The sequence below is a fragment of the Pipistrellus hanaki genome, assembly GCF_964339955.1.
Source record: "Pipistrellus hanaki genome assembly, chromosome: 10".
NCBI classification, from domain to species: Eukaryota; Metazoa; Chordata; class Mammalia; order Chiroptera; family Vespertilionidae; genus Pipistrellus; species Pipistrellus hanaki.
This window is the reverse complement of record NC_140512.1, coordinates 22884623-22905695: the sequence shown is the minus strand read 5'-3', so window position 1 is coordinate 22905695 and position 21073 is coordinate 22884623. Positions and strand designations below refer to the sequence as shown.

At 33.5% G+C, this 21073-nt stretch overlaps 1 protein-coding gene across 1 annotated transcript in view; it reads left to right on the top strand.

The window, feature by feature from the left end:
- SEMA3A (semaphorin 3A) overlaps window positions 1-21073 on the top strand; it is a 182424-nt gene that overhangs the window by 103632 nt on the left and 57719 nt on the right. The window contains exon 6 of the mRNA XM_084897076.1: window positions 6948-7067. Within this exon, the coding sequence (XP_084753202.1) occupies window positions 6948-7067 (120 nt within the window). The remainder of the gene's footprint in view (window positions 1-6947; window positions 7068-21073) is intronic.

Sequence of the window (21073 nt, the reverse complement as noted above, 5' to 3'; positions counted from 1 at the left end):
AAAACTTACAGTAGGCATTTCAGAAAAGCAACTTTTAAATGGAAGTCCAGAACTCACCTACCTAAGATGATGAACTCGTTGAGTAACTTTCAGAGATATTTAGTGCTTATTCACAAGGAAGTTTCTTCAAGCCAATATAAATTAATTTCTGAACCAACTGGATAGAAAGATACAGAATGCAGGCCAGATTAGACTTGGTAAAGTCCCTCAAAATATCTGCAACACCATTTTAATTCAAGAGCCGTGACTTCCTTTATTGAGGTTATTTGCTCCTTTTATAACTATGCTATAAATTCTTCTTCTCACAGTACATTTAATTCCCCTTGTTAGATGTTTCTGGCATTTTTCCATTATGCTGCTTGAAAAAGAATGCTTACTAACTTAATGGAATCTTTTTACACATAAATATTTTCTACCGCACTTCCCAAACTCTTACATGCAAGGGTAACTGTCTCTGAAATACGAAGTCTGCACATTACATATTAGTGAGTGACTGTTGGGGAAACCTATCAACCCAAAAGTCTTTGAGTGTATTCCTCTCATTTCAGCACATAAGAGAAATTGTCAAGGTGGTTCTGGGCTGCTCCTTTCCTAAGACTGAGAAATAAAATGTCATGTTTGGCACACACCACCTACAAAGTGGCTAGAAGGGTTTGGCAGCAGATTCTTTTATTCCCTCTATTACACAATTTCAACTAGTAATAAACTTTAAAACCAGATGACAGCTTAAAAATTTAAGTTTATGAAATCTATCAAGGTTTAATATGACCTCATTCCAAAATGCCATGGGTTTTTAAGCTGATGACCATAGAAAATATGGAAGATCTCCTGAGCAATACATAACTACTGAATTGTCCCCAAATATTACAATCTGTCTAAGTTTTTAAAATCACGTTAGTAAAGTTAATTTTTCAAATCTCCTTTAATAAAAACCATTGTCAATATTAAATCATCCCAATGTTTTTAAATATTTCTTCTTTCACCCACCTCTAAATATTTTATGATATTTTTACAAAGTTCTCCATTAAAAGTAGTTGTTGTCCTGCTCAGAATAAACAATGTGTGAACATAACAAAAGAATAAAACTATTTTTCTCACTAAGTATCATCTCACATTTTCATGACTTGAGAGGAATAGTCAACTTGAAAGCCATTTTGTTTCCTCATTAAAATATTTCCAGGCATTCCAGTGATAATAATTTATAAATATTCCACCACTAAAAGCTACTACGAATATATATTCCAAGGGTCTGGACTGTTAACTAGAAATTTGCTTTGTCTCAAGAAAAGAACATAATTTGACATTAGGATATACTCTCACTTTGTGTTAGAGCAAACAAGGTACTTCTTACATTAACTAACTCTAATTGAGACAATTATTTGAACCTCTCTGAACATCAGTTTCTTTGTGAATAAAATGGCTTGGCCATACTAATTCTACTGAGTGCTTACATATTCTGAAATACATGTGAAATAGAAACAAACAAACGAGCCAAAATCAACTGGTAACAGTGGTTGCCTTTAGGAAGTCTGGGAGACAAATTTTGTACCTTATACATTTTTTTTAATATATTTTTTTATTGATTTTTTACCGAGAGGAAGAGAGAAGGATAGAGAGTTAGAAACATCGATGAGAGAGAATCATCAATCAGCTGCCTCTTGCACACCCCCTACTGGGGATGTGCCCGCAACCAAGGTACATGCCCTTGACCGGAATTGAACCCGGGACCTTTCAGTCCGCAGGCCGACGCTTTATCCACTGAGCCAAACCGGTCTCAGCTGTACCTTATATATTTTATATTTTTAATAACTTTGTACTATGTGCACATATTAACTACTCAAAAAAGTTAGTTTTAATGGACAACATAAGTATCAAAGCCATCATATTATACAGAATGAGGCAAAAGTAAGTTTATAGTTGTAGGTACTCAAAACACGGATTTTATTATTGTTACTAGGGGCTCAGTGCATGAATTCATGCACCTTGAAAAGAAATGTGGGCTGCAAGGCTGTGGTAGGCATAGGAGTGGGTCTTGGCCCATCCTCTGCACCCCTGCCAGGCCCCTCCCACCATAGCCTCAGGTCTCCTGTGTGCCAGGTGTGAGTGGCAGCTGCTGCCCTGATAGCCCTTCAGGAGCAGGGGGATGTGGAGAAGCCCTCGTGGGCAATTAGGGCCATCAGCCACCACTTGCACTCACTGATGGTGCTGAGTGATTGGGACCAGTGCCAAGCACTGGTAGCAGGTGTGAGCGGCAGCTCCAGCACTGGCAGTGGGTGTGAGCACACAGCATGTGGGAGCAAAGAATTTTCAATAACCATCAGAGGCTCGGCTCAATGATAGCCATTGGCACCCTGCCTTGGTCTGGCACCCCCACTCACCTGCTCCACCATTCCACCTTGGCCAACGCCTGCCATGTTCCGCACACATTCCCAGGTAATCAGCACATATCAGAGCAACTGGGTGTTTGGTTGTTCCAGTTGTTCCACAGTTCTGTCTTTTGCATATTAGCCTTTATTATATAGGATTATTTATTATTGTATTATTTTTCATACAAATAACTATACACATACTGTTGCCCCACCCTGTGTTCATTCTTATGCACAGATGTGCTCAATAAATGTAAAATCATTCTCATACCCTTCCATTCTCATGAAATAGATATTATCTGTGTGTGTGTGTATGAGAGAGAGAGAGAGAGAGAGAGAGAGAGAGAGAGAGAGAGAGAGAAAACAAACCTCTCTTTCTCTCTTTTCCTCCGTTTCTAATTACTCTTCTATTCTGTGAGTGGAATTTACTTAAGGTGTTAACAACATAATGTCTTGGTTTTAGGTTTGTTTGATCTTGCTCACATCCATGTCACACTTTACACCTGTGTTAGTAATGCTTAGATTTCATAAGGAAATGTTTTTTCACCTTCTGTTTCTCCTCACCACACCCTTCTTAGGAATTGTAATCTAATACATTAACTGATCTAAGCCACATTTTCACTTCATTTTGAGTTGTGAACTGAAAGACCAGAGTACACATGAGCTTTTGTTTCTAACACATGTTTCTCAGATAACTCCACAATGGTGGAAATGCAGCTCACTAAACTGTTCATCTCAGTAAAGAATGCTTTCCTTACAGACAGTTTAAAAGGCTGCCAGTTAAGAAAGAATGGTGTGCTCAAATAGCATCTTTTAAATTTGACAACTTCTGAGTGGTTAGTTACATCTGTCAACACTAATGTATCTTCTGCATTGTATTATTTTTGAGATATTAAATTGCCTATGTTTTTTTGTTTGTTGTTTTTTTGAAGAGAGACTTAAAAACCTTGTTGGACAGAGTATCCACAGCCACTTTTTAATAAATATAACAATTTCTTGAGTATATTATTGTATACTTGTTATACATAAATTTAATTAAATTGGATAAATATTGTTCTTTGACTAGTAGCTTAGTATATATATGGAAAACCAAAAAATATCTATCTTAACCATAGTGTCATTTCAAACATAAGATAACATTAACCTAATACATTACTTCAGATCCCCAGGTAAACATAGTATGGTCATAAAATTGAGAAATTATCATTATGCTCAAAAATCAACATATAATTTGATAAATTCATAATTGACCTAGAAACTACCAAAATTTTTTGGCAAGTAGGCATTTCTGTTGAACATAGTTGTAAATATGCCAACTGAAGTATACAGTAAATTTCTTATAGTCAGATATCATTAGATCATTTCAGAGAACCACAAAATGTACTAAGTCTTTAATATATAGTGAAAATGCACAAGTATCTTAAATGAAATGCACTGAGTTGATATTATATTTCCGTTTCATGAGAATGTAAAAGTAGGTTATTCCACCACCTATAATTTTGCATCAAAATAACAAATATGTCATACATTATCTGGAGCAATCATCCTTGATAAGAATCCTATAGAAACCTCAGCGGGAAATGTGATCTAAGACCCGTTGTAAAGGAATAGTTATTGATATTGAGCATTGACACTATGAGAATGTGCCTTTCTTGGCCACCCAATTATCTGGTGCCCTCCAGCTCACAGAAATCACTCTGACTCTTGCCAAAAACAATAATCAGGTGAGAGGTAATTTTCTATAACTGCAGGCAACTCCTATCCAAACTGCAACCTTCCTTTGGTTCATAAGTCAATTGCTTAATTTAATTCTGTTTTTAGTAATAAATTGATTCAAAAGTCCATCTACTAAATAGCTCTTCTACTTTCACTGTTTGTCAAAAGAGGAACAAATCAATCAGTCATGCCTCCTCTGCCTTTAGTTGTATGGATTTTTTTTCCCACCCCCTGTGGGATGGATAACAAAAATAACTGGAAGTTATACAAATCATTAACTAAATGAATAAGAGAAACAAATACTACCTACCTATACCCAAGTAACAGTTTCTTAAGTTGCTGTTGTTTTTGTTATTGCAACTCTCTCCTGCACAGAGTTTACATGTAATAACAACTATAATTATAGCTTTTCCTCACATGAAAGCAAGCTTAATGAAAAAAAAAATGATTAATTATGTCTTTATATTTCTGATTATACCTCCTATTAGTCATGATCTGTCTGACTACATTCTGATATGATATTATTCAGTTTTCACCTTTTGGTAAGTTCTATTTCCTCTTTTTCTGATTTTCATCAATAGCATAGTGAAGAGAGCAATAAGCATAACTTATTTTTTTTAAGGTAAAGAGAATATAAGGTGTCCTGTGACAGAAATTATTTAACATCGGTATGATATTTTAGGCTACTTTCACACACATTTTACACTTACACCCTGTTATTCACAAAGAACAAGAAACATAATCCCCTGAAGTTTAAATTATATAATATCTATATATCAATACTTGTAATATGATTCAATATCAACTTTAATAAAACAGTACCTTGGGGAGGACACAAATGTCCCATGGAGAAAAATAATTAATTACAGGGACTGAATATACATTAAAATTAGGGCAACAATAGGCATTTAAACATTTCAAAGTAGCTTTGAAACTTATAGTTAGCTTATTCAAAGCATTTTTGTGCTTTTAGAACAGGATTATTTATTTTTCTTACATTATATTTATTGTGGTAACTTTGGTTAAAAGTATTATTTCTTTGCCTTATTGTAAGATTAAATATTACTGCACCATGTTATAGTGAGAACAAGTCAGATTTGAACTTGATATTTAATTAAGTGAAGAGAACATAGATGTTTTTGAATCCTAGAGGTATCATATTATGACAATTGAGATACCATATGAATTCTATTTAATAAACTGATTACTTGTACTTAATATGTTGTCTAATCATCATTTATTTAAAACTCATTCTCATAAGTTGGAGCTCTTCAATGGTTCTCTTTGTATCACTATTCCTCACAGCTTTAGGGTTTTTCGAAGCCTGTTTTGGTGCTTTCAAACACATTAGAGAACCACAGGTCTTACCAAGGAAATTGATTTGGGTTGGGCCACTGAGAATGTCTATCTTACTTTGCAAAGCCCTGATTTGCAAGTGAGAATTGAGGGTGTGAACAAAGAATATCATACAAGCAATCTGATTAATAAAACTTTCCCAAAGGCACTTATAATTGAAGATGCAGAGAAAGTTTTCCATTCATCTAATAAATATCAAAGTCTTTTGAAAATTGGCATAGTATTATTAAGATGTTTAGATTATAATTTACCTAGACCCATTTTATTTTCTGAATATTTTTAAATCAATGAATAAAAAAACATTCACATATCCAAATGAGCAACAAGATAATATATTTTTTATTGTCATTATGGTAGACTATTTGGAGAACAATTTATAATTTTTTTTGTTATTTTGCTGTGCTTATTATTCACTGTAAGTAGACAGGCGTTTTCTGGATGAACTAATATGTGGCACTTTCTGTTTAAAGGAAGGAAACCATAATAATTACCAACGGGCCTGTGTTTGAACTTTCACCTTGACTTGCCTAGTCATTAGCTGAGCAACCTTGAGTTTCTTGACCTGTAAAATACGGATACCCTTACGTCATGGGGTTGTTGACAGAACTAAGTGAGATAATTTGAAAGTGTCCAGCCAGGGCCTGACTGCTGGGCCAGCACAGAGTGGTATTCAGTAAATATTAACTTCTCCTTCTCCTCCCTTTTTTCTTTTCCCATCTATTCTTTACCTTCTGATTAAGAGTCTTCCATCATTAAACTCTGACCTAGAGTAAATTTAGTTTAAGCTGGAACGAATCAATGAACAAGAGAATTTGAACTATAATAAATAGGAGCTGTTTGTCAAAATTTCCTCCTCTCTAAACACATCTCTGTTATATCTGAGTTTATGTGGTGGACTTTTTTTTCTTTTTGACTGTATGCTAGTTTCTATTAAATTTAAACACTTCTCCAAGTTACTATCTTAAAATACAAAAATCAAGGAAAAATTTTGGCAAAGAAAATATTAGAACTTTCTGAATTATAATAAACTAAAAAAATATTTTTAAATTAATATATTAGAAATTTTATTTCCATAAAATAAGAACTATAAGCAAGATTTTGCAATGATTCCTTATCTTCATAAACAAGATTATTAGAATCATAGTATCTTTATACATACAAAAGCAAACAATGTGTACACTCTGCAAGTTTGTCTCTGGTTATAGTGGAAAAGAATAATATTTCATGTTTTATTGATATCCACTGAGTCATATTTTATTCAAATTTTCAAAGTTAGTACTAAATGGTAGTCAAGTACTAAATTATTAAATGATGATTTAATAAACTACTCACTGTAACAAAGACATAGGATTAAAAAATAAGTAGCTTTGCATAATGGTGTAGAGAGCATTTCTGTTTTCTTTTTAGCATGCTCTTGACACTGAACTTGCATTTTGTTTGTTTGCTTTGTTTCTCTGACCTTAATTGAATTAAAGTTTGTGTATATGGTTTTATTTTGTCACAACACAGATGGAGAGTTATACTCCGGAACGGCAGCTGATTTTATGGGCCGAGACTTTGCTATCTTCCGAACTCTTGGGCACCATCACCCAATCAGGACAGAGCAGCATGATTCCAGGTGGCTCAATGGTAGGTGGTGCTTTAAGAACATAGACACATAACAGGTGTAACTGTAGTAAGTAACTGGGAAACTTTCTTTGTGTAGCTCAAACTGTATGACTTGAGATCGAATATCCAGTTAAACACATGGTAGTGACTTCATGGCTGTGGGTGTGAGAAAGCTGGGAAAGAGAAAAGAGAGATTAAGGATTCAGGAAAATATTTGCTTTGTGCCTAAAGTGAAACTTCTCAGTAGTTAACTATGGAAAGAAATAGATCTGGGCTGGGCCTACGGAAGGGAGGAATGGAAAATGATAAGATGACTTACCAATCCTGTTTTACAGGAACACCACATCTAATCTCAAATCTCATGCTATAGTGTGTTTTTCCTCCACACGTCCATGTTGCCCTGAGAACATCATATAAGTTACGTAACACTTTAAAAAATTGTCTTAATGACCACATCACATTGAAAGTATTTTCAAAATGTTAAAGGGCTTTTATATCATGTATGTATTTTATTCTCCTTTAATCCTTCTAGAATCCTGTGTCCCATTTTATAGTCCATCTGTTTTCAGTAAGATGCTTGAATATTTCATTATTTGAACTTCTACCACACTTGTTTTTCTTGCTTTTTCTCCTGGGCAACTCCCAAATTTCATTAAATCACTCCATCCTTCATTGACTTGTTAGAAAACACATGACAATATGACCTCTGAGCATCACGGAAATGTCAAGAGACAATGAGTTGTCTGTTACAATCTTTGTTCTGATACTTTAAAGAGATCATTCAAAACATAACACATAACACAGTAAGCTCAATCAGCGTTTTCCCTCCTGCAACACTTCTGACCATCCATTATTTACAATGTATTAGTGTGCCTCTTACCTTCCCTATTTCACTTTTCTGCCTTTGTTCCTAATTGCATTGATGAGCTCATGTAAGTTTTCCTAATCTACATTACTTTTGCTGTCTTGATATCTTCTGTACCACAAAGCTCTTCCTCTGACCTGAAAAATTGCTCATCTATTCACCCACCTCCTTTCCTCGTGGCATGCCCTGAAGTCCCTGTCTATTTAAGTGCATAGCCTTGTTAGAACCTTGTTTTTCTCAACTTTTTCTTCCCTTTATCCACTTTCAACCTGACTTTGATCCCATGGAACTGCTCCTCCAATGGTTACTGATGACTTTCCATAGCTGTTCCTCAATCTTAGTTTAGAAAAGCCTCTGATGCAGTACGTCTTTTCTCTTTAAAAGTCACTTGTTTTAGGTTCCCTTTTTCCTGCTCTCCCAAGTTTCAAATAAGTTTGACATCACTTTCCCATTGTGTTTCTCTTTAATGTTGATGATGCTTAAGATCATTCAATTAGGTACAAACACTGTGGTAATCAAAGGAGATTTGACATATAATCAAATCCCTACCCCTGTGGTAAAAGTGTGGTAGCTGGGTGACCAGCAGAGAAATTGTGTCTCACCAAGAAAGAGAAAAGATACCAAGATCACAATAAGACTTTTGGAGTAAAACTATAAAAGAGCTTAACTCCAAAGCCCCAGAGGACAATTTTGGAATATCCACTGTTGCTATCTGGTCTCTTCTCAAACTGAAATATTTATTTAGGAGGGATCATGTTTGTTTTTATTCTGCAAGAAGGAGACTTTGATCTACTAAGAGCTCTAAAAAGCATACAGGCTTTCACTGTCCCCAAGAAAAAACATCTCGTTAGAAGATGGAATAACATGAAGGCGAGTACAGTATCCATTTCATTTTTATGGCCTTGGAGGAAAAAAGTCATCAAGTTAAAGCCGCCTTTGTGCTGCACACACTCACACGTTGACAGCTGAGTCTGAAGAATTTACACTGTGGGAAAACAGTCATTGTCCGCAGCTCTGTACTTCATCTCTGCAAATGTGCAGTTCATCTGAGAATTCAGTTATCAGTCTCTCAGCACTAAACGTGAGAACGGATTTTACCCAATTAGCACAAAGGTTGCATTTGACAGGGTGCAGAAACCAGAGCTGCTGCAAGATGGGGATGTAGACACGTTTGAGATAGAAATGAGGGACTGTGTGAATCTCAAACCTTGGGAAATTAAGTACCACTTCAGAATAAAGTTAGAAACGTCATGTTTATACATTCATGCATAGAATAACTGAATTTTGAGATAGGAGCATAGACTGTGTAATCATTTGTGTTATCAGAAGTAATCTATTACCTTGCAAGGTACTTTATGAATGATCTATTAAAACTAATTTGACCCAGGACTTCCTTTACTTTTCTCAAATTAATCCCAACCATTTATTTTTGGAAGAATCAGTTGTCCTATTTTAATGATTTTTTTAAATATTATTCTCTATAAAAATAAAAAACAAAACAGTTGTCTAGAGTTAGAACCTGAAATATCTTGATTGTAATGGAACTTTACCAATTTCATAATTACATACTAAAACTTATATTTTATAATAATATCAATGATAATTTAAATTCATTTTAACAGGAAATATTAGGAATGAGTAATACATTTAGGTGAGGAAACAAAAACTGCTTTTTCTAAACAAGATTTTTTTCATTGACACTAGCTCCTCCTTTAAGGCTGATAGATGTCGTCACTGCTTTTGATTTCAGGAGAGGTAATGGTATGTGTTTGCCATGATGTGCCCACATTCAAAATGTTTTACTTGTGCTTTATAAATTAACTAAATAGCAGTTCCAGTTTTGGCTTACTAACAATGTGAGAATTAGATAAATATGTCACTTACCTATTCGTAGTAAGGACACAAATAAGTTTATGCTATTGTTATAGTAATGATTTCTTAACATTTTGTATTTAAATACTACTACCTAGTTCTTGTACATATTAGCCATCCATTAGAGCAGATGAATGGCTAGCCTACATTTATTTTTCTACTTGATGGACACTGTTTTCAGTATTGTTTATATCTTCAATTAATATTGGAATGCTGTATATTATGGAGGAAAGACCATAGTCTTTAGAGTAAAATTCTTTCACATTACTTTGTACCTTATTTCTAATGGGATTATACTACTACCTACCTCTTATAGTAGTGGGGGGAAATGACCACATGATAATCTGTAAAAAGTACTAAGTAAGCATCGGCATGCGGTAAATACTCGCTAAATGTGGATCTTCTCTGTATCCTTTGTTCCACTTCCCTGGGGTGGAGCATGCTTCGGAAGCTTTGTCAGAGTCATTCTGTGAGTGACTGTACTTGAGCCAGGGTGAAAGGGCAGTCACAGTAGGGTTTAATATGTGAAACCACACGGATCCTTGAGAGAGCCGAGGCCCAGTGAGCACAAACAGACCTTAATTACAGTGCCCAGAGTGTGAGGCCTTCCCACCCGTTTCAGGAAGACCTGTTTCCTTTTAGTGGATTTCCGAAAAGTATCGTGCCTGTGGATAGACCAACCCACTTGCTTTTTCCAGTAATTGAAATGGCATGCAAGTCATCATTCTACTTCCTCTCACTGTAACACTCATATCAGCCTGGTTGGCCCAATTATTGGAAAGAGCATAGCTTCCTCTGTGGTCATGTACCAGGATACTCCATGTTCTCTAGAGATTCAAATTTCTCCACAAGATCTATTTTATGTAAATAAAACCAAGAAATGTGATGGCAAATAAATTACGAGAGTAGAAATTAATGTTACATAGTACCAGATACCTAATCTCAAACCATTTGTACAACTCTTTTGATGTACTATTTAAATTCTATTATTGTCAAAGACATAAACTATGTCCAAATATCCAATTAGATTTTTTTTTAATAAGTAAAACGAATTATGTAGTTTTGCATAATATCAGGCTTTTTAATGATGCCATTTTGAATTATTTCTCTGACCTATTAAGTTAGTAATGTATTTTGCTGACCTTGGGGGGAAAAAAAACCCATGGAAGCCTTATTTTATGGTTATATGAGCAGAGGAGTATTACATAAGTAGAGTGAACATTTAATCAAAACATCAACTGCAACCACAAATGTCTTTTGGTTTTCATAGCCTGTGAAAGACAAAACAAGGAATCAGTCTTTTTAACTTTTGAATTACATCTACGAATTACACTCTGTTAGTTAAATATCACTGTATAGAATCACAAAAAATAAACATATTTTGCTGAAATTATGCTGAAACATGGATATGCAATTTTTAAAGTACTTATACCAATGAATCACTCTGCTATAAACCTGAAACCAATACAAAATAATATAGAAATTGCACTGTCATTGAAAAAAACAAAAAACCAGATCTCAACAACAAAAGAATATTCATGCCTTACCTCAATCCAACAGACTAGTTATCTGTTTTTTTCTTGTGAATCTATTGTGCAGAAAAATTTTCATCCCAATAAAGAATGCACACCCCAACTATAACCTTTTCAGAAATATAACAGAAAATTATTCTATTTTCTAATGATAACACATCTAATAAGTTAACTAAATATGCCTTTTCTATTTCAAAAAGAGCAAATGTACCAAATATACTTTTACTTGATATTATTTTGAGAACCTACTTACTGTGTCACAGTTTGTCTAAGGCACATAATCACTCTCAATTGGTTTTGTTTGAAATTATATGGCACTAATGAGGAAAAATGAATACAACTTTGGAATACAAGTTAGCTCAGTGGCAATGTTTAGAAGGTGATTTTATGTTTTTCAGAGCTCTAAGAAAATGTACCTGAATAAAATAGTAAGGATACACTATTTTAACATTTTTTTAATGATTCCCTAAAAAATACAACTCTCAAGTATGGCCTATTAGTCACAAATTTTTAACCACTTACTTGAGAATTTATAGTTGAATGGTGAGATTAGAAAAATAACATTTAAGAGTATTATTACCCTCAAGGGAATCCCACTTTTAGATAAGTGTAATGAAAATGTATAAAAATTAGATAATATCTTGGAAAATTCTTTAAATTAAAACCAGCTCTCTTTCTTCTCTGAGTTCTTAAATTTTTTTCTCTCTGGCCTTACCATCAAGTTAATGAATTCAGAGCCTGTCTATACCAATTTCCTCTTCCAGAGTCACTACATTCAGAGCTCAGTGGACCTCAATAGGGATTTACTGCTGACTGGGTAATCTGGGTTCATGTGTGCAGTGACATCAAGCAAGAGATTTACCCAGAGAAGTGGATGCCATGACAATGCATGTAACCATGGTGTGCCTGGCCTCTCTGACATGGCTCTCAAAAGATTTCCCTCTGTGAAAACAGAGGCCTGTTTGCAAATTAATTAGTTTCTGGCGGCAGCTTGATTGTTGACCCAGAGTTTGTAGAGTGGAAAAACAATCAGATTAGTGTGCTCAGGGTAAAAGACCAGTGTGCAGTTGCGTGTGGCTTGCTCAACTATTGAAACTATGAATGGACTGAAACAAATTCCTTTCAGAGAAGCCTAGGCAGAGGTTAAGTGTGATGAGCCTAGAGCTCCCCAACAGCAGGGGCTGGGGAATTAAAGGATTTTAGCCAGATAAAGCTGAATGGCGGCAAGCAGTGCCATTGAACTTTAATGGAATGGATAGCTTTGACCAATCCCCATACCCACTACACCCCCCAAAAAATGTACTTGGTTCTAATCACTTCAGTGGAAGAAATACCGAATACATTTAAATTTAGAGTACTATTTATTAAATGTAGGATTGACAAAAATACCTTTGTAGTGGAGATTGCAGAAGCTTTCAGATTGGAAGCTTTTAATTATGTCTAAACAATTAATATGATAATACCTAGATGAAAAACATTCATAAAATACTGCCTTTTCATGTTGATAAAATGTTCATATGTTTTCCCTACTTTTTTTAGAGCTATAATTTTCAGGTGACCAATAAAATTGGTCCTGATTCAGAAATGTTGACTCATGAAAATTTGTTTTACTCAATAAATTATTGTTTATGATTAATTTTGTAGGACTACCTAACAAATAGAAGCTGTCCATACTTTTCCTTTGTAGATACCACTGGCAGAGAGCTCCCTACATACAGCTCTGGTGGCTATCACAACGCTTTTCCATTCAAAAACCATTTATGTCTCTCGGTTTTTAAGTGAATTGAATCCAGATTTCACTCCCTGTCAAATCCTTTGACATCTAATTCCAAGTGACCTCTCTAATATTAAACACTAACAATACTCAAATAATAGAGTTGGTTGTCCTCAAATTTACTATCATTTTCATTTAATCATCCCACACAGTAGATTTTAACCTTTCCCACTTTTGAATTCAAAGAACACATAGATGCATATTTGTGTTTATCACAGTGCCTTTCACTCTAGATGTGTCAAACAAGAAACAATTCAATGACTCTGGTTTGTAGGCTCGGGGGTCAGTGTGCCTGAGTTTGTATCCCAAGCCTTCCACTTTACTATCTCTGTGGCTTTTACTTCATTTATTTTCACCACCCTTATATGATTTAAAAAATGGAGTTAATTCTAATATCTTCTACTGTTTTCTGAGGATGCATGAAACAGTTTATTTAGGGTATTAAGAATAGTGTCTGATAATAGGATAAATGCTCTCCATAACTGTGGTTTGCTGCTGCTATCATTTGCATAGCAGCTCCATTCATAGTACATAACACATGTGTGTATGATGTGAACAATACAGTAAACAGTAGAAAATAATACATTAATAATGTATAATGCTTGTTTGGCAGATGTATACAGTGAACCAGTTATGTTTGCTTTCCTAATCTGCTCTGACACTATTTTGTCCTGTTTTACTTGAGTATTGCCATTATTATTGCCAGAAGCACTCAGTACACCAAAAATATTTATTTAGCTTTAGTATCAAAATAATAATCAAATTTTTAAAGAAATTGAGTTTAACAAAATTAGCTAAGCAACTATAGACAGCTCGTGTAAGCTCTCTGTGCTCGATGTTCCCTTTTTTGAATGAAATAATAATAATTCTTCCTTGTTAAGTTGTTATGAGGATTATGTATGGGTAAATTCATACAAAGTGTTTTGAATAGTGACTGTAATTTCCCAAAACAAACCAAAATTACAAATGAACAAACAAACAATAACAACCAATTCAGTTGATGTTACCTGGTCTCATAATGTTACATAAGAGTTTTAAGGAAGGGAACAATGAAAATGCCTACAGATGTCAAATCACTGCAAATGTAGTAGGATGCTCAGTTTCACTTCACTGAGCAGCCTCATATTTCTGGGAATGCAATGAAAGTGGCTTAAGGGAACAAAAGGTGAAGTGATAGGGACCCTTTCCTGAGACTGAGTCTCCACCTACAGATTTCCTGCCTAGCAATGTCTGTCCCTTTTGAAGAAAATAAACCTACTACTCCTCCGCTTCTGTAAAAATAAAAAGGATTTTTTGGTAAGCTTAGTGACATACTTATTACGAAGTTGTTTACACATGACAAAAAGGCAATAAAATGCTCTAAACTTCATATATCAATTAAATGTAAATTACAAAATATTATCCAGGAAAGGGGTCCTTAAAATGTTTTCCGGATAATGTTAGTAAGGAACACTTAAGTGCATTTAAATATTTTCAAATTAAGAATGTCAAAGCCCTTCACCTCCCACCCAATCTCCCACATGCTGCTCTCGGAAATCTATCCATTCCCTCTGACACTTTTGGGTCGTCAGATAAATCCTGCATTTTAAACAGTATATCATTATATATGTGGTACTATTATTATTTTCCAAAAAAAAATTGAATCACAAATACTAATGCATATATTCTATTCATTAGAAGCATGGTTTTTATCATTTTGCTTGATGGTTTGCTAAATAACTATTTGTTGATTTAATGTAGGCTGACAGGTAAAGAAACCATGAAAAATGTGTCTTCAATGTTTATAAATTTGTCTAAATTCATATAAATCAAAATGGTTTCTTTTGTTCACTTAATCACTAATTTTAAAAGATTCCAGGATTACAGAGAGCTACCTCATTTGTACACTTATAAAACCTCAGCATGAATGTGTATGGGAAATTGGTGACAGCAGACTTAGATTCTACTTGGGAACCACAGTGTCTTTTCTGCTTAATATGCGGCAGGGTTTATGTTACAGCCAGCATAGAGTTGTGTTTGGGGCATATACATTGTGTTATGACCTATTTATAATGTACTGAACATTAATCTCACTGATCCTCAAACTTAAATAATGCCCAAAATAGTATTAAACTGATGACTGGCACTTAATTGCTTGGCACCCATAGAGTGAGTGTTTATCAAATGTGTTTTGTAAGCACATTTAAGAATTATGGAAAGTTATATTCTTGCTTTGCAGGATGAGAAAGCAATTTTGTAAATCAAATTAAAAATAAATGAATTTGGGGGTTAGGAAACAAAACAGTCATATTACAGCAAAATCTTATTCATTTTGGGGTGAATTAAAGAGGATTCCAGTCATACTAGCAATTCAAATAATGGAATTTGGGCTTATATGTGTAGGATCAACCAATTAGGTATAGGATCTTTGATCAATAACCTTTATTTATTTCCTGTAATATTATTAAATATTTTGACTGAAAAATTATTGAAGTACTGGGATAGTGCTGATTGTCATAAGAAGGCTAATGACTGACCTCTTTCTTGTGTTAATTCTGTCAGTGTCCTTTAATTAAAAAAAAAAGAGAGAGCTTAATCGCATTCTTCAGGGATATCAAGTTAAATGTAGCTAATTCTGATCAATAGATCAGTGCCCAAATTAAGAAAATTATAGCATAGTCGCCTTTGAAAGACCTTGAGATAATTGTTAATGAGTCTTAAAATGTGAACTAATTTTACACATTTTTCCAAACTGGAACTACTTTTGCTTCCTTCCTTGCTTATTTCTAATTCCTGTGTGAGAGCAACTTGTAAAAGGCAATTTAAAAACTTGGCTGAAGGTAGGACTATGGCAGCAGGAAGTAGCAAAACAATGGCAGACTGGAAGCCAGCCCAGTGGTGAGAAGTCATTTGGTAGTGAGAAAGCAGTGGCAGCACCAAAGATAAAGGTACCCATGTCATGAAGATTTGCAAAATCTCCCCTAAACTTTATTGTCTTTATGAATTTTGTCTTCTTGATTTTGTATAAATGTTCTGCCACTCCATTTATCATTACTGTCTATAAGCTTCTCATTAATTCTCAAACTATTTGTCCTTGGAGAGATCATAGTTTATTAGCAAAAGATATTCTTTGCCCTGGTCATGACTCTGGTTGAGAGTAGACCTAGGAACCAGGAGGTCACAGTTGGATTCCAGGTCAGGGCACAGGCCCCAGAGTTGTGGGCTTGATTCTTTCTCATCACTGGTGTTTTTATTCCTCTCTCCTTCTCCCTTTCTCTCTGAAATCAATAAAAATATATTTTAAAAAAAGATGTTCATAAAGAATATTCTGATAATAATAGCAAAAATAAAACTTCTATTATACTTCAATGCAATTGAGGAAGCTAGGTCATGACTATTATGATTTAACTAGAGGCCTGGTGCACAAATTCATGCACTCGTGGAGTCCCTTGGCCTGGCCTGCAGGATTGGGCTGAAATTGGCTATCTGACATCCCTGAGGAGTCCCAGATTGCAAGAGGGCACAGGCCAGACCGAGGGACCCCACCTGTGCGTGATCAGGGCTGGGGAGGGATATGAGAGGGCTCCAGGGCATGTCCGGCCCATCTCTCTCAGTCCTGATCAGCCGAACCCCAGCAGCAAGCTAACCTACTAGTCAGATTGTCTCCCCTGGTGGTCAGTGCATGTCATAGAGAGTGGTTGAGCTGCCTTAGCACATCATTAGCATATTATGCTTTGATTGGTTGAATGGATGACTGGATACTTAGCATATAATAAAAGAATATTAGGCTTTTATTATATAGGATTATTTGAAACTATTATATGTTTTCTAACATGGGGAAACAATAGGTCATCAGAAAGAGAATAAAATATTTTCCAAAAGCAAATATGTCCACTAATAGAATGAAATTGCCAAAGAAAGATGAAAGAGGGAGGAATAAAGGAAGAAGAGAAAAGGGTAATATATAATATTTAATAATACCTTTCTGATTAGATTTTTTTCAGCATCACTCAACCACAATAAACAACTATTACTATAATAAAATTTATAAGATCACAAACTGAAATAAAAATCCCTAGACTATACCATAAATTTTTATATCTAAAGATCTAACCCTGAATTTTATAATGTAAGTTAGATGTGGTACATACTTAAGATTTTTTTTTTTCACAGAGTTAGAGTATTGCAAAATGTTATTTAACATATATGCATTCCTATTTGGCCATGGTGAGTTTTACAAGTTCTTTATAAACTTTGGATATTAACCCCTTATAAGATGTATTATTGGCAAATATGTTCTCCTATTCAATGGGTTGTCTTTTTCTTTTTTGATAGTTTTCTTCTGTGCAAAATCTTTTTAGTTTTATGTAATTCCATTTTTTTCTTTTGTTTCCCTTACCTAAAGCAATGTATCAGGGGAAAAAAAATATTGCTATGAGAAATGCCCAAGATTTAATATCTTAAAACTGTGCTTTAGCCCATAAAACAAAAGAGAAGACAGTACTATCCATTTTTAAATGTAACTTATTTTTTATTCAATTGATTTTCAGCCTTTAACTCAATACCAGAACCAATGACTGAGACTTTCACTATGAAATAATAGAAAAAGATGACAACTTATAAGGGAGGCTATCTTTTGTTCATATATCTTCAGTCTTCTCTTAGAGAATATGTGTATAAGAGAGTTCAAAAAACATTGGAAAGCCTTTTTAAAGGTTGTGAAGAAAAAATATGGGAATCAGAAAAAGTATAGATAATCAACTATAGATTTTTAGAAGATGTTATTTATAATGGCACAGGTTCTTAATTATAAATACTCTTTAAAGAGGAGAATACATCCCAAAAATAAGGAGACAAAAAAGAGATTGGTGGTTTGAGGCAAACAGTCAGGGAGTGGAGAGAAACCAAAATCAATATTTTATATCCAGGGGTTTTAGTGGTTTAGTAACAGCAGATGCTGTGGCCTGTTTTCCAATAAATAAGTAAATAAGGTCTCTTCAACTGGTTTCTGAACTTTAACAAATATACAAAAAGTTAATTAACTATTAACAAAAATCATGATTCTTAGAGCAAATTCATTTCATTTTGCTTTAAGATTTTAATTTCATATTTGGTTATTTAAAACAATGGTTGAATAGAATTTTTAAAATGCATGTTCTGAATAGTTTTCCTAAGTAACATTTATCATCTTAATTAAGTTAACACTATTTAATATAAAATTAAATAGCTTTACTACCTTTCCTTCTATCATTAAACCAAAATGAAATAATTTCCCAATTTGAGGTGGTTTTTATTATTTAAATCTCTAAGTTGTGTGTTGTTGTTGTTTTCTATCTGTCTTTATAGTTATAGAAAATCTATAAGCATTTTATGTGTGTGTGTTGTTATTTTTTGTTTTTTGTTTTTGTTTTTGTTTTTTGGCCTCAGTGACATCTTGAGCAATATTATTTAAAAAGAAGGGAAACCTACTTTTTGACTTCTAGGATTTAAAGAAGCCTCATTTTTTTAAAGTTGATTTCAGAACAGTTTAATAAAAAAAAGTAACTGTCTTTCACTAGAGCTAGACTAGGATTTATGTTATTTTATTTTTAAAACATATTTGTATAGATTTCAGAGAGGAAGGCAGAGGGAGAGAGAAGAAATCATTGATTGGCTGCCTCATGCACACCCCAGACTGGAGATTGAGCCCACATATGCCTTGACTGGGAATCAAGCGGTTTTCTCTTGGTTCATAGGTTGACAACAACTGAGCCATGCTGCCTGGGCTATGCTGTTTTATTTAAAGTAATAAATTGGATGATAAATAGCAATATAGTACTTAAAATATGTGATAACTGATTTTTACTTCCCTGTAAACATCTTTTTGTAAAAAATCATCCAGTAATGAAAACTAGGTAGATTTTTAGTACAAAGAAACATAACTAAATGCAAATAAACAAAAATATTATACATTTTTATGTTACAACATTAAATTTGCTACCCTATATTTTAAATTATAGGAATGTGATATAATAAAGACTTTCCAATATTTAAAAAAATTACAAATTTTATGTAAATATAACTGACAACTTCCTCACTCTTCACATAGATATAATCCTATAAAAGAAAAAAAATCAAAAATAAAAGGAAGTTGTATTAAGATAACAGCAGTTATTTATTTTCAACACATTGAGATTAGGGAAGTACAAAAATGGTAACTAATGCTAACTTTGAATTATTATTTCTTAAAGGATACTAAGATCTTACAGATTAACACCAGGTTTATAATAAGAATTATTTTCTGCGAATTCTAATTACTTTGAAATTATACTATAAATTATCTTCCTTTCTGCCTTGAATTTCCTTCCCCATATAATTAGGCATTTTCAAGAATCAAAACTATTATTGTCTCTTAAGAACAAAAGCCATAGAAACTGCTAATTATATCACAGTTGAACACGTGTTTCTTCTTTGAAGAGATCCTGAATTTCCGGCATTTTGAGAACATTTTCTGAGCAGAAGATGATAGAAATGTGAAGCTACACTGGTGTTGCAACCAGTATAATTAGTTTCTATTTATAATAACATTCATGTTATTAAAAAGTTGCCAAGGTCTGTGTAACCTTGGCAACTTTTTAATAACATTCACCTCAATATTCCCTGATCCCTAAATCATTATTTTATTTTAAGAATCAGGCCACATTCCTACGGAAATATCCTTTAGGAAAAAGATATTCCCTTTTCCCTAGAACTCAAGGGCCTAATCAGAGGCAACTCAGAGGAAAAGCTCCCTGTCAATGCTGACTAGGAATTCAGGCCCTAGAAATGGGCAAACATTACAAAGGAACCTTTTTCTTTTTCACTTATGTAATTGACTTTTTATTTCACAGAATAAAAAAATGTTCAGTTTACATATTCAAAAAAATATATGGAATTTTCTTTGTATAATCATCTTTCAAAAGATTTAATTACTTCTATGTAATGCATCTTAAACTTATATATTTCTCTTTATTTTAACCTTTACCAACTAGTGAGGTATGATTATGTATTGGAGAAAGAATTGAAAGTAGCCACTTGTATGATTTTTTTTTCTTCTTTTTAAAGTAGATTTAAATCACACCTGTACTATATTTCTTTGGTGTGGTGAATTTTTTAGCTCATTGCTTAAGCACTGAAATTTTTAGAAAATAAATCATACACACTTAATTGAGGTTATTTCATCTATAGCAGAGTAAGAACGCTGTCTAAAAAATTGATGAACTTTCTGGCAAAGGGAAGGAAAACGTGCTCTAATTTAAAATGAAGAGAGTTAGGTAATACCACATTTCTTGAACCTCTACCAATTTTCGATTTAAGAGAGAAAGTTTTAGTGTGAAGTCATTGATTGGGTAAGATTATATAAATTACTTGTTACTATGGGGCAGTGGCTTTTCTAAATAGAAAATTCTATTTTCCTTACATGTAGGAAGTGAAAGTTTGCTGCTTTGGTTTTCTTCATCCAAATCCAAAATTTATTTTTAATTTGTATTTGCAAAATAGCATAATTATTTTTTAAACATGGACTCTATTGATAGCATAATTTTGTGTGTAGGGAAAATAATTTATATTATACATATTCTATGGAATTTCCCTTCATGTTGACATAACCTGAAATGGCAAATTAAAAGGATAATTCTTTTTTCCCAAACCTTTCAATGTTTAGAAAATTTGGGGGGGAAAAGCTGTATTATGTCATTGATATCTTTAAGTAATAAAAATTAATATCCACAATATATTTATAATATATTTGTGTACATGCATGTGCATACATAACCATTATAAGTTCATAAAAATATTCTTCCTAGAGATTATTTCCTTCATGAAATCCCATCTGATCTTCTCAAAAAACAAATAATTTAATAATACAGTATTTTTTGCTTAATATAATTCAAAAATATAATGTAAATGATGAAAGCAGTTTATGATGATAGATGACTGCATTAATAGAATGAACTTATTCTTTGGAGACCTAATATATTGAATAATC